The 24,699-nt window shown below is 42.4% G+C and overlaps 4 protein-coding genes across 7 annotated transcripts in view; 2 read left to right on the plus strand and 2 right to left on the minus strand.

The window, feature by feature from the left end:
* The window catches only part of creb5b (cAMP responsive element binding protein 5b), a 36,621-nt gene extending 34,738 nt beyond the window's left edge, over positions 1 to 1,883 (minus strand). The window contains exon 1 of the mRNA XM_037274430.1: positions 1,743 to 1,883. The gene's annotated coding sequence lies outside the window, so the exon portion shown is untranslated. The remainder of the gene's footprint in view (positions 1 to 1,742) is intronic.
* Positions 1,884 to 1,927: 44 nt separating this feature from the next.
* On the plus strand, positions 1,928 to 9,952 carry jazf1b (JAZF zinc finger 1b). Its single transcript, XM_037274600.1, has 5 exons — positions 1,928 to 2,061; positions 7,037 to 7,109; positions 7,815 to 8,011; positions 8,087 to 8,256; positions 8,377 to 9,952. The coding sequence occupies exons 1-5, from the start codon at positions 1,947 to 1,949 to the stop codon at positions 8,554 to 8,556; spliced, it is 735 nt and encodes a 244-aa protein (XP_037130495.1). The 5' UTR covers positions 1,928 to 1,946; the 3' UTR covers positions 8,557 to 9,952.
* Positions 9,953 to 10,245: 293 nt separating this feature from the next.
* Positions 10,246 to 20,246, minus strand: tax1bp1b (Tax1 (human T-cell leukemia virus type I) binding protein 1b). Of its 4 annotated transcripts, none has more exons than XM_037274271.1 (18): positions 20,122 to 20,246; positions 18,769 to 18,962; positions 16,902 to 17,004; positions 16,601 to 16,791; positions 16,269 to 16,427; positions 15,404 to 15,552; positions 15,239 to 15,329; positions 14,430 to 14,615; positions 14,095 to 14,346; positions 13,842 to 14,006; positions 13,686 to 13,758; positions 13,445 to 13,581; positions 13,246 to 13,371; positions 12,481 to 12,534; positions 11,477 to 11,675; positions 11,215 to 11,381; positions 11,052 to 11,137; positions 10,246 to 10,723 (listed from the first exon to the last, which is right to left on the minus strand). In XM_037274271.1, exons 2-18 carry the CDS (start codon positions 18,943 to 18,945, stop codon positions 10,528 to 10,530), a joined length of 2,511 nt encoding a protein of 836 aa, XP_037130166.1. In that variant the 5' UTR covers positions 18,946 to 18,962; positions 20,122 to 20,246; the 3' UTR covers positions 10,246 to 10,527. The 4 variants fall into 4 exon arrangements, with proteins under 4 accessions (XP_037130166.1, XP_037130165.1, XP_037130168.1 ...); XM_037274270.1 differs by having other exon boundaries at positions 13,842 to 14,009; XM_037274273.1 differs by lacking the exon at positions 13,246 to 13,371 and having other exon boundaries at positions 13,842 to 14,009.
* Positions 20,247 to 20,641: 395 nt separating this feature from the next.
* On the plus strand, positions 20,642 to 24,452 carry hibadhb (3-hydroxyisobutyrate dehydrogenase b). The gene is made up of 8 exons (XM_037274548.1): positions 20,642 to 20,768; positions 21,631 to 21,791; positions 21,904 to 22,013; positions 22,088 to 22,209; positions 23,021 to 23,154; positions 23,236 to 23,312; positions 23,385 to 23,541; positions 23,909 to 24,452. The coding sequence occupies exons 1-8, from the start codon at positions 20,699 to 20,701 to the stop codon at positions 24,065 to 24,067; spliced, it is 990 nt and encodes a 329-aa protein (XP_037130443.1). The 5' UTR covers positions 20,642 to 20,698; the 3' UTR covers positions 24,068 to 24,452.
* Positions 24,453 to 24,699: the final 247 nt, after the last annotated feature.

The following is a 24,699-nucleotide window of genomic DNA, read 5'->3' on the forward strand; positions in this document are numbered from 1 at the left end:
GAGAACAAGCCATTTATTTGGTTGCTCTGTTTGACCCGTTGGTGCCAACTGGCTGTGATTTCTGGGGGGGCCACAGACACCGCTAGTGAAGCCACAGCCCGGCTCCTGGGATTAATGACTCCTCGCACGTTGAGGGATGTTTACCACTTGCCTGCGACCACTCCGCTAAGAGCACTGTCACTGAAACAATAACGCAGTCTGAAAAGCCCTCATAACTCAGAGCTCCTCCGCCTGTGTCTTTTAACCAGAGCCTTAATCAACGTTTATGACATCCTTTTGTCTCTTTATTGCCAATATATTACCCGACCAGTCCAAACATTATGTTCTCAGAGAAGCGGACTATTAAGGCTGGAAAGCGCAGATGCAGTTTGGGTCAGTGACCCACACTAAAGCCGATTTGATCTATATTATACTAAACCTTTTATTATTATGCCTTTGTGCAACACTTATGAGGAAGTTCACCTTGGAAGGCATTGAAAAGTGTTGCATAGATGGCAAAAGGTGCGGAATCTATAAAAGCATTGAAGATTAAAAAGTAGCTTTTAGGAAAAAACTGTCCGCATATGTCTCAAAAGTTGCTTGTAACAAAGACTTGTTTGTGTCATATTTGCGTCCCTAGGGAGAAAAAAAATAGCTTGTAAAATGTCCACAGGCAGATTAACAGTTGAGCCTATACAAGCATGACTGCTGAAACTAATTCAACAAAATGCATGGACTGGGAGGCTCCCATAGATAACCCCAGTGACATTCCAGCTCTCAAACACTCCAGCTTGTAACATTTACATGAGGTGGCTGGAGAATGAAGCTGCCTGTCTGATGCTTCTGTGGATTTAGGGTGGAAGATAATGGTCTGTGTGCTTAGCATAGGCCCATGGCTCTGGTGACATCTAAATCGGGCTCCTGTTTGTGTTCTGTCTAATGGAGTGTGGGACCACATTGAAAAGGTAAAGAATGTACAAAGTAGGATTGTGAGATGATATAAGTCACATTTTAATCAGTCTACAGGTCAGTTTTTGTCCTTTTCCTGTCCAACGAATTATTGTGATATACTGTACACAATTTATTAAGAGCTGCAATATTTTGATTGCGACAAAATGGTATGCAGACTATTGTTATCGTCGGACAATATATCACACTGAGTGATCACCACCACTAATTGAAGCCCATGTCAAAATATAACAGAGCAAATTATTTCTTGATACCAACAGCTATAAAATATGGCTCCCCTTGTTTAAATAAATAATTCAGTAAATTCTGATAGTTAACAAACAGCAATAACTTCATTAGGTCATCCACGTCTTTGATAAAAAATGAAAAACAATGATTAGCTCATCATAACATCAACAAATATATGATGGTAAAATCACAGTGACGGCCACTTAGGGACGGGAAGAACTTCAGAACCGTCAGCATGTATTAAACTTAACTAACACTGCCCTCTTGTGGCAGTAATAATGCATTACATTGCCAAGTGCTTTTTCATTTAACTCGGGTTAAAAAGACTGATCGAGTGTGCATTTAATTTTAAAAATAAAATTACAGTATAAGCCAGGTCACGATTAAAAAAAGTTACAGTTCTATGTATAATAATAAATTGATTAAATGTATTTTTTTATATTATTTAATGATGAATTAATGAGTGAATTCATTTTCAAAGACACAATTAAGACACTAGCAAATAGCAACAGTACGTATTTTTAAAAAAACTGAGAAAGAAGTAAAAATATGTTGACAATACTTACAATTTCCGGTGTCTGCTTTTGTTATGAAGCCAGGCAGCCTTTTTTAACCGGCAAAATGACCGGTCTGCGTCAATTGACGCGGCTTCGAAAAAGTCCCGGCCGGCGCGCTGAACACCGCCCCTGTGCCTGCAGCTCCAGCTGTTCTCACCGCTGTGCTGCGGCCGTCAGCCAGCTGCCGAGCTCGGTTCCAATGCAGCAGCGACCATGACAGGCATCGCCGCTGCTTCTTTCTTCTCCAACGCTTGCAGGTTTGGCAGCTGCGGACTCCACTTCGACTCCCTGGCCGAGCTCATCTTGCATATCGAGGATACCCACATCGGTAAGAGCGCGACGGCCCTGTAACGCGGTTAGCATTAGCGGCTAGGCTAAGGCGCTAGCCGGTGGCTTCCTGCTCCTTGACAACCTTGTTGCTAGGTGTGGTGGGAGTCGCTCTTCGTCTGGTATTACTGTACTTCCGGTCCATCACACCGTGATATAAACGTAGTTTGTCCGCCTGAGAACTTGTCGCGACATGTCGACGACTTTTTTTAAATTTTTTTTAATTGCTGCTCCATCAGGAAGTTGTTGGCGTTTGACTTCTCGCTCGTGCCACATTTATTGCGACGTGAGGTCCCGCGCGCGTCAAACTAGCGGATGACGTCAACGTCAAGCAACTTTAAAACTTTTTTTTTATTTCAATCAAGTTTTTTTTTTTTTTGCGTGAGATACGGAAATGCTTTTACAGATCATTTGAGTTGTTTTTTTAAAGATGACGCATTCAGAGATTTTTTTTAAATGCCTCCCCACCCATGCATCAAGAATGAAATAAATTAAAATATGTTTAATTCCATTCAGTTTTATTTATATAATGTCTATTATGTTGAAGCATGTTGATATAATGGCTCGCCATACACTTCTGAAGTTCTGGCTTCGAATCTATGTTCTGGCCTTCCTGGCAGGAGTTTGCATGTTTGCACCCTGTGTGTAGTTTCTCAATATCAGGGAAATATCAAACCTGGCAAACTTGTTGCTGCCTACGCAAGTCTGATACAAATATCAAATCCTAGGACCTCAGTAAAGACTAAATTCCCATGCTCACTTTTTAACATGGTCGCTTCCTGCATCTGTTCCTTCAATCTAATATTTCAGTCTCATTATTGAAGCTGACAAGGGCCAGCTGCCTCTGTTGTTCTTGTTTGTTGCTTGAATGGCTTTAATATCCTCTCCCTGCTTATTGTGTGTCGAAGGTGTTAGTTGCATATCCCCCAAAATGACTTCTTTGGAAATAATGAGGCAATTAGTGTACTCGGTATGGAAAAACTTTGTGCTCCCTTTAATCACTCACCCCACCCTCATTGTGTGCCCACTCGAAGAAGTGCGAAATCTTACAAACTGTGCCAAGTGCCTGTGAAGCATAATTATAGACAGAGTGCCTGATTTGGCCGCTCTTCCTCTTCATCTGGTGGCCTGCTGCATGAAGCACATTCTCCTTTATAATTAGGCGCCTGGAAAATAAGCAACAACATTCCCCCTTCCAGAGCAACAGGCTGCCTGGTGAGGCTGGCAGACAATAGATGGCGCTATCCAGCTGTGCTTGGTGCAAAAAAAAAAAAAAAAAAAGGACCACATTGTGTTCAAGCCCTGTAGGTGGTGGCGTTGCTATTCCAATACTTTTGTCCATGTAGTGAACTGAGTCAGCGTGGGAGTCTACAAAAAGACTATTGTGAACTCACTGGAAAGGAAATGTCACCACCATGAAGTTCAATTCAATTGTTATTTTATAGTTGTGTTTAAATCTCAGAAAAAGTCTCAAAGTAACAATTTTAAACAGATCTATATAGCCGTTTCCTTCAAATTGGCCACGTCAGACATTTGCCTTTAGTGTCCCATCCTAAAACGGCCACAAGAGGGCGACACATACTGTTATCTGACCTATACCTGGTGTCTAACATTATTTTGAAATATTAAAACATTCTTCCATCTACTGATTTTTTTTCTCCTTGCAAATTTAAAAATATATTTCATGACTCCTTCATAGTACTTCACATGATTAAATCAATTGTACGGTTACAATATGGCGAGAGTGGAAAACTGTAACATCTGCAAAAAAAAAAAGGGCACATCATATGTCACTAATGGATTCCGACTTTGTGAACATATTCACCCAGCAGATACTAACAAGGACCAGAAGAACAGCAAAGATTTTTCCATGGAGCCTAAATTAAGCTTGAAAGATGTCCATAGTGGTCTGGTGCTTATGTGTCGCAGGGAAAACCACACTGAAATGTTTGCTTTGTTGCTAAGAAACCAGCCCGTAGTTGACACCAAGCACACAGTGAGTGTTATAAGACCTGTGTGTGTGTCTGTGTGTGTTTGTATGTGTGTGCACTGCCGGGGCCTGGCGTCATGATGGCCCGCAGTGTCCAAAGCGAGCTTAACAATCAGCCTGCTTGTTGCCAATCCTCACTGGAGGCTCATTTAGAAAGATTTTGTTCACTGCCCCCTCCTCCTCCTCCACACACCTCAAATCTGTGCGGAAGTAATAAATTCGAAAAAGCACTAACTAGTTCCCTGATCTGTGCACCTGGTTGGCCTAATTAGATTTCCTCGTCCCCTGACACTCATGTTCCTTAGTGGTGACTGTCAGACGAGAGGCTGTCCTCCCCAGTGCCTGTCAAAACATAGCTCGTATTGATAACAAATCAGTTATCAATAACGGTGACTAATGCAGCAAAGGGCAGTACAAATTTGTGTTTGGATTATTTAAAAAAAAATAATAATAATGTTGCTAACCAAAACAGCAGCACTGAAGCCCATACTCAAAGCATAATGCTGATTACAATTAGAACTTTTTTTTTTTAACTTTATTTATCCACTCAACTTTCTTTTGAAAAAAAGAATTTGAATAGAGCTGTGCATAAATAATAAAATAATTTTAAATAATCTAAATGGGGCTAACAATGACAGACGTGTGTCTGTCTTAACCCTCATACTAAAAAAAATCTTTTTTCTGACAGATTGCTTCTGTGTTGAGTAAGCCGCGCGACAGCTTACACATGGGACTCAGCAACTCCGTTTCATTTCCTTCTTGAGGCCACATCATAATGAATCGACTGTGCCAGCACTCCCGCGTGTGTCCCCCGCTGATCACAGCCGCCGTAAACATGTCACCGTAAGGCTCAGCCCGACCCCACGCTGCATCTGGCCTTGAGGGTGAACGGGGAGAGCCAGACGATGGTGGAAATGAGAGGTGTGAGACGGTGTTGGGTGGGGGTCATAGAGGGCGTTGTTAGCCGGCAGCAGGCGTCACTTCCTGCGTTGCCTTAGGAAAGTTTGTTGATCGGTATTTGGGTTCCTGTTGGCCGCTGCCGTCGGGACTCTAATGAGCGCATGTTACTCACGACAAAAAAATGAATATGGGCATTTGAATGGATTTACGTGAGCAATATCTGTTATCTAATTTTTCCTCCTGAGTACATTCACGCTAGTTGCATCACTCAACTTAATGAGATATGCTGACATTTTTCCACCTGCTAATTTTGGCCCACCAAGGTGGACCACCAGTGTAGTTTATTTAAAGGGGTCCCCATCTCTACTCAAGGCGCCTTCCTCCTGGTGCTCCCAGCCTGACTGCTGGTGGGCCCCAAAAGAATAGCAGAGACTGCAGGGAATTGCCCCCCGGAGACCATCCATCTCCGTCGTCCCCCGCGTGAGGTGTGTTTGATTTACAGCGTGTGGGAACAGATTGATGCGCTGCCGTTTGAGTGAGCTGCCATTGCACTCACGGAGGCTCATTAGTGAACTTCTGCTGGGCTTCCCACATGCCAACATGCAAGGCTCACAACATGACTTTGTGAGCCGCCTCTGGCATTTGCCGTTTGTCAGCATCTTTCCACGGAGGGCGGAGAAGTGTGGCTGTCCCGCTTACCGCATCCAACGCTAATGAAGCACATGCTTACGTTATGGAGTGTCCTTGAGAGTGGCAGACGTTGAGTTTTTCTCAGAACTCTACCTGCCGGGCTGTCATAAAACTTATGTGATGTCAGCCGAGCAAGCCAGACTTTGGGCGATTACTCTGTCTTTGGAATGGATGATTATATGGAAAACAACGCTGGCATGGACACTGGACCTTTCATTTTGGTACACCTGCAGACCATAATGAGATCTAATACAAGAGCTGTATCACAAATTCTGAATTTACTCACTGGAATTTACTCAACGGACTTAATTCTATATATCAATTTAAGTACGTAGTATTTTTGCAAAATAGTATTTTTCTTTAAAATTGTGCAAAACAAATTCTAATATTGTTCCTCGTTTTATTTATAAACAAAATAAAATCCAAAATGGTGAACAGATTCATCGAAATTAGGGATGGAACGAGTTCCGATACTAGGTATCGTCTCGGGCCGATACCAGCATTCATTTAAAGTATCGAATTGTCGCGAAGGCTTCCGATTTCAGTCACTGGTCACACAAAATTAGACTATCTAATAGAATATAATTATTCAAATATTTCTTTTTTTGGTCTGAAAATGAATCCAGTGGGGAAAAAAATGCCCTCACTAAAGAGTTTTCTCATGTCATCTGATGTGTATGAACACCGTCGTCTGACAGATGCATTAGTCTTTACTGCATTTGGCATCACACACAAAGTCACGGTCCAAACAGCCTGCGGCGTAAACTGCCGTGAGTAAACGAGCTGATGGATGGAAAGCAGCCACATGGGGGTAGCAGTCTTTCACAGCTCAGTCAGAGGAGGCGGAGCTCCACAGCTAGCTACATTTTATGGGCCATCTCTCTTCTCCCACATGGCCGCCGCCGTGAGGAACGTTTGAAGTCGGGCCTGCTTCACCTCAGGGTGTGGAGATTGGCTATTGTTGTACATTTAGCACCGCTAAACAAGATGGATGTCTGGCTCCTAGCTCAGTGTGTGTTGAGTGCTCATGAATGAGCAATGTGCTGTGTTTGCCTGAGTGTGCTAAGCAGCTTTTTTCACTAAATACAGTCCTGAAGTTTAAGTTAGGAAGCCTGTCTTTTAGCAAAATAAAAATAATTCAAGCATCTTCCATATGCTTTAAACATACACACATTAAACTTCTCTTCCTTGCACTGGTGGAGCTAGAAGGGGGGGCCACGGGGGCACTGCCTCCCCTGAAATACGTGCTAGGTCAGACTTTTGGATGTTTTTAGATTTTTTTTTCCCCTAAATTGACTTTTCCTCCCTCAAAAAATACAAATGTCTGAAATTAATATTCATCCGTGTATTATTCTACTCAAGGCCAACCTATCCAAACTTTTTTTGTCTCCATCAGACACGGACCCCCGCCTTCTGGAGAAGCAGGAACAGCAGCAGCCCACCTATGTCGCCCTCAGTTACATCAACAGGTAAACAAATGCTACAAGCCCAAAAAGATGGGCCGACCACTTCAGTATTTCCACAGATGCTGGATGTACGTCACTGCGTGTTAGCGCTGAGCCCTATGAAAGCTCCTTTGAGGACCCAACAACCATTTCAGACGTCATCTGCGGGACCGTTTAGAGGAGTTGAATGAGGACTTGGTAGCCGCTTTGTTTTTACAACACCGAATCAACTTTGATATGGTGACCGAGTCGCGCAAACGTCTGCCGACGCCTCCTAGCTTGCGCAAAAGCATGTTTATGTGGTTATCACGTGATTTGATAATTCCACTTATTTGCTTGAACATTTTTATGATGCATTTAAACCAACTGTCTATAAACTCTGCGTTTGTCTTTTTATAGGATTTTTTTTTCCTGCCTCGTATCCAAGCTCACCGCTCAGCCTGATTAATTTTGCAACACTATAATACATCACACATACTGTGTGTCACCTCCTAAACAGTCCTCCGTGAAAATTTATGCGACGATATGACCTGTTTGGACTCGAATCTGAAAATTCTGATTCGTGTTTAATGGCCAATTGGACTTTGGTTTTAGCTACACCCCCCAAAATAATTCAGGAAACCTAAACAGGTAAAAAAATGAATGAATAACTTCTGTATCTTCAAATATGTCGAATAAATTAGGAAGAAATTTTAGAATTGACTTTACAATGTCTTCTTTTTCCCGCAGGTTCATGACCGAAGCAGCGAGGCGAGAGCACGAAGCGCTGAAGAAGAAGATGCAGCCCAAATTATCGTTGTCTCTAACGGGAAGCCTGTGTCGCAACAGCGTCGCCGTCCCGCCTCGCCACCCCAGCGGCAACCTCACCCCTCCCGTCACCCCGCCCATCACCCCCTCCTCGTCTTTTCGCAGCAGCACGCCAACGGGTAACCGCCCTCCGCACATTTAATACACGCCGGACTCACTGACCTTAATCTCTTCGTCTTCTCACGCACACACAGGCAGCGAGTGCGACGATGAGGATGTGGACTTCGAGGAATCCGACAGCGACGAGTCGTGGACCACCGAGAGCGCCATCAGCTCCCAATCCATCCTCAGCTCCATGTGCATGAACGGCGGCGATGAGAAACCCTTCGCCTGCCCCATCCCGGGCTGTAAAAAGAGATACAAGGTTAGATGGAGGCCCCCAAAAGTTCTCGTACAAATGACAAGAATATATTTGAAATGTTACGTGAATAAATTCACTCGTCCTAATTATACAAAGAATATGACAAACTTTTCCTCCTCACAGAACGTCAACGGGATCAAGTATCACGCCAAGAACGGCCATCGAACGCAGATCCGAGTGCGCAAGCCCTTCAAGTGCCGCTGCGGCAAGAGCTACAAAACATCTCAGGGTCTCCGGCACCACACCATCAACTTCCACCCGCCCGTGTCCGTCGACATCCTCCATCGTAAGATGCAGCAGTAGCGCCCCAAGTGGACGGAATCCACCGGCACAGCAGATTTCTTCAATCTCATCTTTTATTTTGCTCAAAACACTAGATGTTTTTTTTTTAAATATTTTGCATGCTTTAAAATTTTATTATGACTGTTCAAGCTTAAAAGTAGGTCACCGTTCTGTAATTTGCACATTGAAGCTTTTTTTTTTTTTTTTTTTAACTTTGGACCTCTACGGTGCTTGTTAGTAATGCTTTTAACAACACAAATTGGGTTTTCTTTTTAAACTTTGTGCCAAACCGGGACTCCGAAAAACACACCGGCCACAATATTAGGTACACCTGCACTATCAAGGGCTGCCTTTCGAAAACTGCTCAGGTTTTACAAGGCATTCATCAATACTTAACTAGATTGTCCTTGGGTGCATTGCGTAAATGGTTGGACTTGATTTGTACACAATTTTCTGCATTTATTCTCTGGACATGAGTTTTTTTAAATATATATTTTTTAAACATTTTCACTTTATTTTTGCAATGCTGCAGAATGGCCTGACTTCTACTTTACAACTAGTAACTCAAATACTTTTTGGGGAAGGGGGAAGTCATGGCCAGTGTGTATATATCAGCTGACATTTCAGTTTTTTATTTTAATCTTTTTTTAATCGCCAACACGACACCCGAGGGTGAACTCAGGTGATATTTGCAAGCATTTCAGCAACACGTGTTTTTGATCAGTGTTTAAGCTCTCAAAGCTATCGTTTAGCTTCACTTTTCCCTATGCAGTTTTTAAAGCACTTTGATTTTTCTCGAACAAGTTGCCAACAAATGAGCATTTTTGCCAATTTCACGTTCCTTGTAAATATATACAGTATATGTGGCAGGCATTTGCAAAAAGTGTTTTCCGTCTTGTGACATTCGTCCTTGCCTTGAATTGTGAACCATTCCGTAACAACAGTGAAGCCATGTTAGACAGCAGGGGTGGGAAAGCTCTTATCTGATCGTATACAGTCCTTCATGGGCCAAACTACATTTTCAGGACAAAAAAAATTGGTAAAATCACCAGGGTGGCTTTTACAGAGGTTGTATACGGTCAATGATACCTCGGTTCCCCACCCCTGCTTTAAAGGGGGCCTTGACTTGTTTTTGTACTCATTTTCATATTGCTCCAGCATAGTTTGAGATTAAATGTAAGTTTCCACTGTATAAACATGTTTAGGGATGGAACTGCAGTCCATTGGCAAATTGTGTCACTGCCAGAAATCTCGACAACAGTGTACAGTGAATGTATTAAAAGTAAAGTGCATTAAATTATATTTTCATACGTATCTGTGTTACGAGGTAAATACGCAAAAAATAGAATATTGTCAATGTACCGTATTTCCTCGAAAAAGATGCTTCGTATTTGGAATAAAAATTGTTCTGACGTTTCATATGATCTTTATTCGTTCCATTGACAGATAAAACAAGTATATGGAGAAAAATAATTGCAGTAAAACAGAAACTCACCCACATGCAATGACTCAACTAAATATTCAAAGCAGATAGAAAAGAAAACCCAGAGTGTTACACACAGTATCAAGGCTGTCACAATATAGATGTACTTATTCTAAATAAAATAAATCTGACAAAATTCTGTATAATGTCTGTGCACAGTCATGGAATATGAATATATATATATATATATATATATATATATATATATATATATATATATATATATATTTCAGATATTACACATGATTTTATGATTATGTGTGGTTGCAAAGCCCCCAGCTATTGGTACCCCTCCTCCATCTCAGCTTCAACAGTGTAAGGTTAAACATTTGGTTTTCAGGATTAACTGTAAATTAGAAATGTGAATTAAAAACGTCACCCCAAAAAAAGCCATAAGGACGCTAAAATCCGTATTCTTTTTTACTGACAAGCGCCTGTCTATGAAAGAAAGCGATACGGGGGGTGGATTCACGCCACTGTCGTCATGCACCAAACGTGAGTGTCGGCGACTAATCCAAGAGCATGTGCCCGTCGAAGTGAGTGAGCACGTGATTCTCAAAAACCTTCTGGTCGCAGTCCAGCGGGAACTGCTCGCTGCACATGGGGCAGATCTTCCAGTGGCTCTCTACGTGCTCCTCGAACTTGGACTGGTCGTAGTTGGGCGGGAAGATGACCTCACACAGCGGGCATCGCTTCATGTCCATGCTATGCACGCAGAGGAGAGAAGTTGTTTGTCAGCGGAAGAAGTTGCAAAAGTAATCACACCCTGTACTTCAGATCAGATACTTAAAACTCAAGTACTGATTGAGAGTACTTTTCCCCATCGCTGGTTAGTCTGGACAAAGTTGGGAAAGAAGGTTGTAAAGCGCGTGTTTGATGCGACGTGGGTGGGCTGCTGCCGCCGCACGCAAAGCGGTGGGGAGCGTGGAAAGTCGGTGTGGCAGAACAAACGCGTTGCACATGTTGCAATGTGCGGCGCTTGGAAAGGACGCCCGTGGAAAACTGGCACGGGGTTTATGAGAAGGTGTGTTACCTGGGATCAAAGCAAAAAGGAGTTTGTCCGTCGTTCACAAACGGGTTGGGGGCTTCTGTAGCGGCGGGCCTGTTGTTGATATTAACCTGAGAGGTCAAATGCACTGGTCACCTTGTTGTCAAAGAAAAAGCTAAGTCTTGCAAAATTAGCCCAAAAAATTTACGTCATTGTTGTTGGTGTTGCTTGGCACCCCCTCGGGCTCCTCGCGGCCGTCGGGTCGGGCCTGGTGGCGGGTGGGTTGGATGCACACCACGTTGCTGTCCCAGGAGGGCGGACCCACGGGGGGGAGGCAAAGCAGCTGCTCATCTGACAGCTCGTCATCGTCGTCATCTGCGGATGCCAGATAAAGTGAGTGAGGAGGGATTTGAGATTTCCAAATCATAGGACCTTCGAGGTTCTGCTTTCTGAAGACGGCACAAACCGACCTTTTGAGTCAGAGATTGATGAGTATGGGTTCCCAAATTGCAGCTTGCTGGGACTCTGAGAGACCAACAGAGGGTTGGGGGAATCCTGGCCGTACGGCACCGGGTACTGCAGGAATAAAGGCACGCTGGACTGAATATTCTCCACGCCGGCTTTCCCGCTGGGCCCCTGCTCTGGCTTCTTGCAACTCTTTTGGAGCTCCTGGAGAGACAAAAGACAGGGTTGGAATAAATATGACATGTATTCATTAGCAAGATGTACCAATTATTCCATTGTCTCATAAGATAGACTCAAAAATAAAATAATACAAGACTACATTGTGTAATGTGCTTTGAGCAGAATAGCTCAGCACACTTTCCACCCTCGATTTGAGGCCTCCCTGAAATTAGTCTATTCAGTCTCGGAAATAAACCACGACTCACCGCATCCCACTTAATGGTGTCCGATGTCGGTAAGGATTTCATTGCCATGACAACAAGGTGGCAGAGTAATTCAATCAAGCAATTACTTAATGAGTGCAATTGAAACAAGAAATACATTTGAATCCACCAATTTTAGGAGAGAACAGCTAAATTAAAAATCTTATTTCAAATTACGTAACATTTGGGGACACTCATGTTTTAAGTTCCTCCTTCCTCAGGTGGGTGCGCACACAAATGAGGTTTCACTAGCATTTACCAAAAAAAATAAAAATAAAGTACCGAGACCATTTTGTGTGATTGATGTTAGTTGCAGACGCCTATTGAATTTACAGTCCAAACCTCTAATTGGGTCATTCAGGTTTTCTAAAGCGCCACCCAACATTATTTCAGGGCATTTAAGGGTTTCACTGTGCTCCAAACTAATGGCAGGGAAAATGAGAACACATTCACTTTTACAATAAAGAGACATTTCACGCTCAAGAGCAGATTGAGGGGGGGGGAAAATGGCCGCTGTTTTTTCGGGAGGGCTTTTTAAGGGTGGAAGGAGTCTATAAAAGAGAAAAGGAAAGCGTTTACAAAAGCACCTCCAGTTTCTCCTTGAGTTTGTTCAGCTCCCGGCCCTTCTCGGCTACCTGGCTCTGGAGTAAACAAAGGATAAACAACGAAGGAATGAGCACTTTTTTTTTTTTTTTCGCTTGTCCTTCGCCTCTCACGCACCGAGTTACAAAAAGATTCGGCTCCGGCGAGCGCTGATTTATGTGCTGTGCCGCTGGGAGCCAAACAACATGTTTGAGTTCCTCACAGACACGAGGGCAAATATCCGCCTGCCGTTCCGAGCGACCGAGCCAAGCGAAGCATTAGGACGGCAACTGGAGAGGACCCTTTCCGAGCCAAGCTTCCCTTGTCTCCAGCGGTGGACGTAAACAGCCGTAAAGTGTTGTCTAGCAGACGGGCTTTCTCGTAAACAACGTCACAAGGATTGTGCTCAAGGGACCGCGTGTAATCAAATGTTGAGCTCCTTTGAGCTTAGATTAGCCGTACAGAGGACGCGGATGTCGGTCGGGATGGCTGAGGCCACTTCCGCGAGGTCTGTTCATGTTTTCGTTGGCATTCAAGCGTCTGCTCCCATTTGCCACTGTTGCGAAAACTTCCAGGAAGTGACTTTCTACCACCTGTTGTTTTTTCTCTTTTGATATTTATATTTTCCGAAAGGTTTCCACTCACATTTATTTCGATTTAATGTAATCGGTACTCTTTTTGCATTCTTCCGAGACAAATAGATTTCATTCGCTAGAAACAGTGCTAATTAACCGACAGTAGCGAAGATCCGGTTTGGAGGATGCACCCACCATGCAACGGTCTTCCTCTGACGCAAGCTGCAGCTTGAGCTTCTCACTGATCTTCTGGTGCTCCTTCACTTTCACTGCCATCTTGGCTAGCTCATCATGCATCATGCCGCTACGCTCCTTTTCCTCCTGACAGATCAGTGAGAGCTCAAAACAATGTTGTTGCAGAGGGAGCATTGACAATTTTTTTTTTTTTTTTTACCATCAACATCTGCTTGTATTTCCTGTATTTGGAATGCATGTCGTACGCCTCTCTGCTGATGCCTTTAAACTTCTCCTGGTTGAGGGCCTCCAGCATGGGATCTGCAGAACCAGGACTCCCAGGCAGGACCATGAAGGCTAATCAGACAGTTAAGCAAGAGAGAGCAGTTAGGAAAAAAAAAAAAAAAAACAGGAGCAATTGTCAAAATATTCAAATACTTGTTTACAAGTGACATGCTTACCTGGAAGAGACGTGTCTGGACTCACTGATGCAGGTACGGTTGTTAGATCTTGTGTTGAGTTTCTCTTCACCTCCTCCACACAAGAAAAAAAAAAATCTCATTTCTATTACCAAAAATAAACTCTCTGGGGAAAAAAAAAGAAAGAGTGAGACTTACCCCTTGCTGCTCAGACAGTTTGATCACTTGTTTTTGCAGCCGAGTGCATTCCTTGTATTTCTCCTTATAGTGCTCAGCGGCCATGTGCAGACGCAGCTTCAGGTCCTCCACTTCTCTCTGCAGCTCTCCTACCAGAGCCGGGTCTGTGGAGTCATCCGCTTTGACCTGCTGAACACGACATGTTTGTTTTAATCACTGTCAACGATCATTTAACAAGTGCCTAATAAATTGGCAAGTAGACTTTGTGACTCACCGTCTCCTGCTTGGCTTCTTCTTTCATCTTCTCCACCAGGCTCTCCAGGCGACCACACTGAGCCTGCGCCTCGGCTTTGGCCTGTCGCAGAGCATCGGCCTCCAACTTCATGTGGTAGAGCTCGGACATGGTTCTGTCGCGGCTGCTCGACGCGTCCCTCAACTCGGCCGCCAGCAAGGTGGACTGCTGCTGGTTGGCCTGGAGCTGCTCCTCTTTCTGACGCAGCTGCTCCTTCAGAGCCTTTAAATCTCCCTGTCGCGTATAAAATGGTTTTAGGATACGAGGGGTGTGAATTTCACGACACTGAATATGACCGATGGATTAACGGCGCCTACCAAGGGGGACACTTGGGCCAAGACCTCTTTGTACTGTTTCTCTTTCTCAGTAAGGCACATCTGCAAGCGTCCCACCTCCTCTTTAAACTGAGCAATGGTGTTGTCTTTGTTAACGTCCACCGATTTCATCATCTGCAGCTCGGCGCTCAGTTTAGTGTTCTCCAGCTCTCGGTTTTTCAGGTGGATCTGATGCAAACGTAAAAAGAGCATTTCCATTTTTACAAATATTTTGTGTAGATTACAATCCTTATCTAATTCACCGTGACAAACGGAGAGGAAAAAAAAAAAAGATTGGGTAGTGCCCAGCTGCCACACAGTTATCGTGCAAGCTAAATAAGATGTGGGATTTTTTTTTTTTGGACCATTTCCGTCGTGACTGTGTAGTTTGTGGCAATCCCATTTCCTTTGCAGTGCCCACCACAACAAAGAAGCAGACGGCTCAATATGGCAAGCTCGCTTTGGATGATGTTTGGAGTGGGGGGAAAAAAAAAAAGTGAGCAAAATAATCACAGTAATTAAAAAAAAAAGTTCAAAACAGGCCTCCCTTTTGAGGCAATCTAATAATATAAGAACAATTGTAACTTTTATGTGACATAAAGCTGTTACTGAACATAGTTGTCAAGTAAACCGCTGGCAACCAAATTGAGAAAATGATGATGTGACAGGAGAGCGCCGAGTTGCCACATCCTGGGAGCTTGCCATTCCGATGCTGCTTTTCATCTTGAAAGTAGCATTAACCCAATGAGACCTTGTTTTTCCCCCTGGCAGAAATAATGGAAGAGAAGCCATAAAACTACAAGCGCATTTACCTTGTAGAGCTCCTTCTCATCTTTCTCGTTGTTGAGTTGGGACTCGAGGGTTTCCTTCTCTGTTGTGAGTTTCTTCATTCTGTCCTTCAGGCTACAAAACAACAGTTAGCATATCGGAGTCAGATAACGTTTTGACGCTTAACATGTAGAACTTCATTTATTTACAAGTCCAGCTCGGTTTCCTTTTGTAGGCCTCTCTGGGTGACTCCAATAAGATCTTCCTCCAGCTGCAAGACCCTGGACGTGGCCTCTTCCAGCCGCCTCTTCATTTCCACTTTCTCTTCTTGTAAGACCTTGGAAGAACTCTGCAGTTCCTGGAAAGCAGGAAATACAATAGCGATCAATGCAGTGACTCTTAAAATGCAATTAATTTTTTTATATATCTGAATATATATATATCAAAATATCTGATGATTTTCATTTCCTTTCTTCCAAACATTCAACCTTTTGTGTAGTGTGTTCAATAACTCAAATCATCTATTGCCATATAAAAAGTCTTAAAATTCAAGGTCAGTAATTCGCACAAAAAACAAAACGGTCAAAGTTGGTAACTTGCATGTCCAGATAAACATCCTCATTCAACTTATAACGATAAACAGCAAACGATTTGTTTTACTATTTAAGATCATCGTTTTACAATCATATTTACACCACATTTAAAAAAAAAAAAAAAACATAAAACTATAGCCATAAAATTAACAGCCACAAAATAAGCCGCTGCTCTCTTGTGAAAGTCGTTTTCAAAGGAGCAGATTTATGGCAGAAATGAATTCAAACTGGCGTTACTTTCAAGACTTAACGGTTGAGTTGTAAAGATGTTGGATTACGAGTTGATAATACAGCCATGTACATTATCTGTCAAAACTTGATTTATGCCATCAGTGGCATCCGTGTGAATAGGTCTGCATGTCTTTCACTAGGGGGCGCTAAGAGACTGTTTGGGGCCCAATAAAAAAAAATCAAAACATCACAAAGTGTGCTTGCTACCTGTACTTGCAAAAGTAATTTCTCCCTGCTAACACCAATTTACTTGATTTTGTCTTTTCAGCAGGACGCAGTTCTCCTCCTCCTGTCCGCAAGCCTTCTGCAGGCTCTCCTTGTCCAATTCCAGCTGCTCCATGTCCTGCTGCAGCAGAGCCACCTTTTTCACCAGCTCATCTTTCACTCGCTGGACTTGCTCCACCTTTTGCTGCACAGAGAAAATGATCTTGTTCAACTTGTCGAGCTGCTTTTCAGTCCTAATTTTTTTAAAGTAAAGCCAAGTCTCATTTTACACGGGGATTTTGAAAAGCTTGTCGAGGTTGATGTTCTTATTAAAGAAAAACTACACAGTGTAGTATTTGTGCGCTTTGCAGACTTTACCTCAAGAAAACCCGTCTTGGTGGTGACCACCAAGATGTCAGAGTTGCATTCATCCTCCACAGTCAGCAGCTCCTCCTCAGAGGGGCTACTGGCACGAAACAGGAACGGCGTGCTGGCTCCACGAATCTCCCCTTTGTAGGTCACGTAACAGAACTGGTAGAATTCGCCGTCGTCGTTGGGCACATAGTATCCTGGACAGAAAACAAAAGAAAGGCGAAAAATTATTGTTGAATAATGCCAGAAGCAGGTTGAGACAAAACTTCACTTTAAACTTGAAAATATATTCCATATATGATCTTACCCTGAAAGACCACCGTTCTGTTGACTGAGGTTCCGTCCACATGGTTCTCAGGGAGGGGGGACCACAAGAATGTGTAATAGTCCCTCGCTGTGCTCCAGCCGACCTGCGAGACATTTCAAGGATTCTCTTCAAAACAGTGTAACATAATAACAATGGTAACGTCAAAACCGCCGACACGCTTTTATGCAAAAGTGACTTGGAAATAAACAACAACTCCAATAAAACGATGAAATTCCGTTTTATGTGTTGTAAACCGACGACTGATGACGGGGGGTGGGAGTGTCAAAGTACAGAAAATACATATCTTATTTGATCCTCTGCCATAAAACTGTCAAACAAAATCAGAGTTAATGGAGGGGTCTGACTTTTTAATGTGCACCTTCTCACAAAAGAGCCCAAAACAAATCTAACAAAAAAAGTGCTGCATCATGTTCATCACGAGCAAAGACAGAATATGTTAAGATATTTATAAAAGCCTAGAGCTACAACACCGCGACTGTTCATCCCAGCCAGAGAGATACAACCCCCCCCCTTCTTCTCCTTCGTTTGCAACGAAACCCCCAGTTGTTAACCGCTGCACTTCCAGCCTCCAGCAGTAAAGAACAGGAAGCAATTAAAACATGCACATAGTGAGTTTATGTCATTACTGGAGGCCAGCCCCCCCCCACCGGTGCGCTCATTAGTGCCACTGGCTGAAAACTCTTGAGAGCAACTCTTTCACTTGCCTCAGACGTGTCTACAATTGTGTATGGAAAGAGACACACACACAGTCCACAACATTCGGTGTTAGGATTCCAGTTAACACCACTTTTCTAATATTTTGGTTATTTAGTTACTTGCGAGGACAACGGACCACTGCACTTTAGAATATGAAGTGTTCCAAAGAGATGGACAGATGTACAGTAAAAGCCCAACAGGTTGCTGCAGGACGCCCATCTGCTGTCCAAGTGCCAGTCAGAAGGAACACGTGCAGGAAGTGTTCATGAATCACATGGCGGCTGAGACGCGTTAATTACAAAGCAGTGTTTGCTTTCTCCTGACAAGCCGCCCCAAACCCGCACCTCTGTACGCCCCGAAGCGGCTCCAGTCATGCTGTATGGCTGCGATTGCAGATCTGACTAAAGCACCAAAAAAATGTCTCAAAGTCGTAAATCTTTAGAAAGTTTGGCGTGTGCTGCCCCAAGGGAATGAATAGAAGTTTTCGAAATGTGATTTACACTTTGAGATTACCTTACAGAGAGTAGTCTGGAATACAAAGATGTTAATTGCAGCAATGTAAAAAATGCAAACACAAAAAATGTCTTTGTGTGGTTTACTAGCGTGTTTCTGTAATTTGCTATTTATAATTTTGTCAACTTTCAATTTTACCGCACCGCATTTTTTAGATTTAAAAAAGAAAAAAAAACACATTTTGGTTTAAAAACTCAAGCCAATTTGAAGTGAACTATTTTCATGGAACACCTTAAAAGTTAAACTAATAATTACAGTTAAAAATTGAACGATCCAAAGTGCATCATATAAATAAACCTGTTTTAAACTTGTACTATTTGGACAAACACTGACAGAACAGCAGTGCAGAAGATTTTTTTTTTTTTTTAATGTTCTTGCTCGGGAGGAAGCACTGAGATCTAATCTAACACTGCATCAAGGTTGTCTGCAAACATGCTAACGCAAGAACCTTGGTAGCAGTCATTCATCTGTCAACACAAGACAGTCGGAATTCTAAAACCATTCCAACTTGCTGAGCAGTAGTTTCTTCACTTAGTCTTCTTAGCTTAATCAAAAATTATTTGGCAACTATGTATTCACTAAACAAGGATATTTCTTTGTACAAGGTTGTTTTTAAATATCAAACCCGGTTAGTCACCTTGAAAATGCCAACCCAGTCCTTTGGGTTCGGCTTGATGAACTGTGTGAGGGTATAGTGACACTCCAGTGCAGCATGAGGCAGGTAGCTCTTGCCTACATTCTGGAAGATGACGTGGGCAAAGTTTGATGTGTCCATGTTGTTGTTTAGTGAAGGCCCGTCCACACCAAGCACCATCAATCAGTCAACAATGGCTGGAAGAGATTAAACATAAAAAGCAATAAGCAACTAATAATTATAATTCATGAATTGAGTTAATTAATCCAATTAATTAAAAGTTTCTCCAGGACAAACCCTAAAAAAAATCCACAGAAAATTGCCATCATGCCTGTTTTTAAGACATCTTAAAATTCAAGTCTAATGTTTTGACTTTGTATTCCGTCGGTTGAGTGACATGGAAAAAAATTGCAATCAAGTTATCGTACTGCCCTTGATTGTGGATAATGAGAGCCACATCTGTAAATACATCTTTAGTCAACCACACAATTATAAAGCGAGAACATTTGAAATGGGCTGCTCAGCTTCTGACGTCACTCCGGCGGCTCCGCCCATTAAAGGCACAGATAAAACACATGACATAATTCATTTAGTTCTTTAAAACACCTATTATTGTTGTATATTTTCACACTTAAAAAAAATCTAAACTAGGTAACACTACAACTTGAATACATAGGCAGCCAGATAACAACAAAAAGGGTTCCATACAACATTCAAGCGAAAAACTTTAAAAAAATCACTTTAATGTGTTTACAAAAACCTATGAACGTCCCTGAAATAAAGACTACAAACATTTCTTGATGCTAAACACGTGTTCAAACAAAGTGATCATCTTCAAACTATTGAGTTAAGAACATTACACGAACCCAATTTGAAAATCTGATATTGACTACTGGTATAATTAGATTTAAATAATTGTTAATAAAATTGAGAAAATACAACACACTTTTTTCACCTCAGACATCGCTTGAACCTTGTTGTGTGCGAGATATTAATAAATGTCGAAACTCAACATTCCAGAAAGACCGATCGCTAATACTGGCAGGCGTGGCCTAGAGCGATGAAAGAGACAACTCAGCGGTTAGCTGGTTTTTGTTAGCCGCATATTTACCAAAAAATAAAGGTTTGTGCCTCGATTGTAAAATGACGGAGAACAAAAGGTCTCTCGACAAGCCCCATAACATTATCCGGAGTTTAACTCCAATTGCTTCTCGACAGCGACGAGAGGAGAGTTAGCTAACGTCAACAGTTAGCAAACGCCGAGTCTCAAACGGTGAAAAACACGAATCAAACGCGGTGAATTTTGACGAAAAACGCATGATGAGCGAAGCGTTATTCAACAAACGTTAGACATACCCGGTTGCCATGCTGTATAACGACCAAAATCGTTATGGATCATAAAAAATGACTGTTGACGCAGTTCAGTGCTTCCCCGTATGCTCTTCCTGGAACAACAACAATACTACATCATTTCCGGTCAACACTTTGGTATGCGCGAATATATTTAGTGCAAAAATATTTTTTAATATAAATAGAATATCAGCAAAAAAACTAAAATATATATATTTAATTGATTTGGTTACATTTATATTGTTTTGGAACCCTTGGGAGCGTATAATGAATACAATTTCGAAATTTTGAAAGTCTATTAAATTTTCGATGGATACAATTAGTAAAACTCTTGATACATATAACCTTTTTATTTATTTACTGCTACTACAAGAAACACATCTTAAAACAATAACGTTATCAAAAATATGGGCGTCGATTTTGACGCGCACGCGCACAAGAGCGTATCCACGCAGACCCACCCTCGCAGGCCATTGGCTGAAACCTGTGGGCGTGCGGGGTATGGCACGTTAATTGATTGGCTGAGGAAGCCGTCATTGAAAACCGTACTATTACGTCAGCAAGCTGCGAAAAGGCGACAAGCATGGCGGCCATACTGAGAGGGAGTCGGTACCTTGTCGGAAGGCGGTGCAAGAATGTTCACGTTACGATTGGTAAGGATTTCGAGTTGAGGCTATATAGCTGCTTCTCTTACCTGTTGGCGTTTTAACACTTTGCCTCCATAGAACCGCAAAGTTTTGCAAGAGACTTGAAGAAGTTAGAGTACCTTTTGACACACTGTTAAGCTAGTTCAGGGGTCTTGTGTTCTTATTTCCATATTTGAGGAGTTTTTGCTTGTCTCGGGTTCATCTCGTTTGCCAACTAATGACAGTTTCTCTAAGTTAATGAAGAAAAGATGTCATCGTGGTGGCTTTGTTAGTAGTTATGGAAGAAAAGGGCTGGTATGTGCTGTTGCTTAACTCTTGTCTGTATTTAATGTATATTACGTAAGAACTCTACTTACTGTCAATGTCAGGGCTGAGTTTATCTGAAGACCCGACGATTTAGGTCGGAAAATATTTTTTAAACTTGCGATTTCTGTATGATTCTGCACTGTAGTAAAAAAGTAATCGAGACAAGCTAATCATTAACACAAGTTATTTCTAACTTTCTGATTTCTTTTTTTTTTTTTTTTTGCTTGTTGACTGTGTTAAGGCACACAGTGTGGCAAATATGCAAAGACAATGAAAATGACATTATTTTAGCTTAAAGCTAGCAGGCATTTGTCAAATAATAATTAAGACTTTCTATTGTGCATCCAGAGGTGCACATGTGGTTCCATTTTTCCATTTTAATTCTAAAGAATTGTAAATTTTAATTATAGAGATAGATCTGGGAGGGGCGGCGGTAGTGCCCAGGCCAGCCTACAATCAAGATTTATTTTTTTAGCTTGAAATGGATGATCAAAACCTAAAGACAGCAACACTTATATTTGTTCACATCCCTGATAATAAGCAATTGAGCTTTCTATTATAGCTTCCACGCGGTCCATGGCCTCCAAGACACAGGTGGGCTTTGTTGGCCTTGGAAATATGGGAAACCCAATGGCCAAGAATTTGCTGAAGAACGGATACCCAGTCATTGCCACAGATGTCTTCCCAGAGTCCTGCAAGGAAATTCAAGAGCTGGGTGCCCAGGTGGGCTAGTTAAGATTTGTATTAATCTTTTTTTTTTTGCTGTAAATGCATCTTAAATTGCTGCCACCTGTTTGTTCTCCTCAACTGCTATGACTTTTGTACGTTTTTTCAGATTGTTGATAATCCCGCCGAAGTGGCGGACAAGGCTGACCGCATTATCACCATGCTGCCCTCCAATCCAAATGTTATTGACGTGTACACTGGCGCCAATGGGATTCTCAAGTATGGCTCTCAGCTTCCCTTGTAATTTGCATCACGTTTCCAGATTCTAATTTAACAAGCTTTGTTAATAACAGGAAAGTGAAGAAGGGCTCCTTGCTCATTGACTCCAGTACAATTGATCCTGCTGTCTCCAAAGACATGGCGGCGGCTGCTGAGAAGATGGGGGCTGTTTTTATGGATGCACCTGTGTCAGGAGGTAAGTTTTATATACAATATATCAGTGGTGTCAAACCTTGGCCCGTGGGCCAAAATCTGGCCAGTTGTGTAATTATATTTAGACAATACTAAAATTACAAATTGTCTTCACTAATATTTATCATATTTTTAAAAAATGGAACAGTTTCTACTCATCTCTGATTTCAAAACTAGTTATTACTTCTTTAGTTACTTCTACTAGAGTTGGCAACAATCAAACCCACTCGATGGCTTTCCAGTGGGAATCTTGTCTGCTTCCACCGCCAACAACCAAATTCCACGGTGCCAAATTGCACGTATGAGCAAAGAGACCCCGCGGAAAATGTTGGCCGCCTTCCATATGAGTCCTGTAAACTCGATGACTGATTCCATCATTTCCTGGTACTCGTGTGGCTTGCGTTAACCTCAATGAACCAGCAACATTTGATTTACTGCTTTTTTTTTTTTTTTCCTTTGACTGGATTGGTGGCTTTTTCTGTCTGTACTAATTTCTTCACAAAAAGTTCATCTTAAATTAATCAGTATGGTTGCTTCCAACTTCCAGTATCTAGTAGAGATTTGGAAATCTTTCGTATAAAGAAATACTGACGGTCTCTGACATGTAGCAGATCTTTTCTATCTGTTCTCTGGTTATACTGCTCCCCCGAGACCAAATCTCTCAGTGAGTAACTGAGACAAATATGAACACACATGGCAATTTTATGAGCACATCAATGTGATTTGCCCCTGCAACGTTTTATCCATCCATTAACCTCTCAGAACAATTTGAAACTGGCAACAAACCGTGACAGCGGCGTGATTTCCATCGTCAGGTGTGGGCGCCGCCAATTCGGGAAAGCTGACTTTTATGGTGGGAGGAGTCGAGGAAGAATTTACTGCCGCCAAAGAGTTGCTCAGCTGCATGGGCGCCAATGTGGTCTACTGTGGTCAGGTTGGAACTGGACAGGTAAGGACACTTTTTGGGATTTTATTCCCTATGTGACCTTTTTGTTTATCAAAAAATCGTTTTCTCAATTATTAAACGCAGGCTGCTAAAATCTGCAACAACATGCTCCTTGCTATCGGAATGATCGGAACGGCCGAAACAATGAATTTGGGAATCAGGTAGAAGCATCTGAATGACATCTGAAATTAAATGAATGGACACCCCGGTGAATGAATGTTCCCTCAATCCAGGCTTGGTCTCGATCCAAAACTCTTGGCAAAGATCCTAAATATGAGTTCAGGCCGTTGCTGGTCCAGTGACACCTACAATCCTGTGCCGGGAGTGATGGAGGGAGTTCCTTCTGCAAATAACTACCAGGGAGGCTTTGGCACTCAGCTCATGGCAAAGGTTTGTTTACTTCTGCCATGTCACGGTAACCTTGACTCATGAAACAAAATTCAACACTGATGCTTCCGTGAAAATGTGTCACCCAAAAATGTTTAAATTCAACATTTTTTTTTTTTTTGGGGTCCACTGTATTTGGCCGTTGCACAGCTGTGAAAAAAAAAATTTTTTTTGTGATTTAAATACCTGAAAAATGAGCTAAGATCACTTCCCATTGGAATTTATTTGAATGCCTCAATAACTTTTCCCCAAGAGTAATTACAAATCAAGTCCATTATGAAGATTCCGCAAAATAATTTTCACTTGACAACTGCGTTGGTTTTTATACAACTCCCACTTAATGTTCATCAGAAAGTTCTGTCTTTTTCAGGATCTCGGTCTGGCCCAGAACACAGCCACCAGCACAAAGACCCCGGTTCCACTTGGCTCCTTAGCTCATCAAATCTACCGAATGATGTCCGCCCGCGGTTATGCCAGCAAAGATTTCTCCTCTGTGTTCCAATTCTTGCGTGAGGAGGAGGGACAGTAACATGTACCTCCTTCACTCCGTCCCGTGCGTGCCTTACCTTCGTGGGCGCACACGGCCGCTGCCATATTGGAGTCCGGGGGGTGGGGGGTCTTGGGGGGGGCGATCAGGACTTTTTGAAAGTTGTCAGACTCAACAATACAACACTCCTTTCTCTGTTGGAGGCCATACTTTCCGACTTGCGGAGGATTCCAAAAGGCTGCCCCGAGTAGTAGCACTTAAGTGTTAGGTGGGGATTTTAGTTACATGAATGAGACCGTGTATTTCTCGTTTGCAGTCGTTTTATGTTACTCTTCTCTCTCTTTTCAATGGCCATTGGCAAATGTGACTTTAACAAAGCGTCATATCTTGCAAAGAAATAAAGATGACGTGTCTTGAGCTTCCTTGTTACACCATAATGTCATCTTAAAACACTCAACACAAATAATTCCTATTAATTACTAAGTACTTATTTTTTTAGTCTGACTTTATAGAAACTTTTCGGATGTCAGCCATGAGTCATTTTCTCCTGCCGTTTCGGGCGGCATGTTTCTGATCCAAAGAGAGCCAGTGAGGGGCCGAAGTGCCACAGGTCATGCGATCACAAGACGAGCCCATAAAAAGTCCATTAAGCACTGTAGGCTGAGAGCTGCGTT

This window comes from Syngnathus acus, chromosome 16 (genome assembly GCF_901709675.1).
Source record: "Syngnathus acus chromosome 16, fSynAcu1.2, whole genome shotgun sequence".
Classification (NCBI taxonomy): Eukaryota; Metazoa; Chordata; class Actinopteri; order Syngnathiformes; family Syngnathidae; genus Syngnathus; species Syngnathus acus.

Excerpts from the sequence above, each read along its gene's own strand:
- jazf1b (XM_037274600.1), top strand. The coding sequence starts at position 1,947 with ATGACAGGCATCGCCGCTGCTTCTTTCTTCTCCAACGCTTGCAGGTTT. Across the intron at positions 2,062-7,036 it reads TATCGAGGATACCCACATCG|ACACGGACCCCCGCCTTCTG; the intron begins GTAAGAGCGCGA and ends TGTCTCCATCAG. Across the intron at positions 8,257-8,376 it reads GCTGTAAAAAGAGATACAAG|AACGTCAACGGGATCAAGTA; the intron begins GTTAGATGGAGG and ends TCCTCCTCACAG.
- tax1bp1b (XM_037274270.1), bottom strand. The coding sequence starts at position 18,945 with ATGGTGCTTGGTGTGGACGGGCCTTCACTAAACAACAACATGGACACA. Across the intron at positions 16,428-16,600 it reads CCAAGACGGGTTTTCTTGAG|CAAAAGGTGGAGCAAGTCCA; the intron begins GTAAAGTCTGCA and ends TTCTCTGTGCAG. Across the intron at positions 14,616-15,238 it reads ATGAGAAGGAGCTCTACAAG|ATCCACCTGAAAAACCGAGA; the intron begins GTAAATGCGCTT and ends CGTTTGCATCAG.
- hibadhb (XM_037274548.1), top strand. The coding sequence starts at position 20,699 with ATGGCGGCCATACTGAGAGGGAGTCGGTACCTTGTCGGAAGGCGGTGC. Across the intron at positions 21,792-21,903 it reads TTCAAGAGCTGGGTGCCCAG|ATTGTTGATAATCCCGCCGA; the intron begins GTGGGCTAGTTA and ends ACGTTTTTTCAG. Across the intron at positions 23,155-23,235 it reads GTCAGGTTGGAACTGGACAG|GCTGCTAAAATCTGCAACAA; the intron begins GTAAGGACACTT and ends TATTAAACGCAG.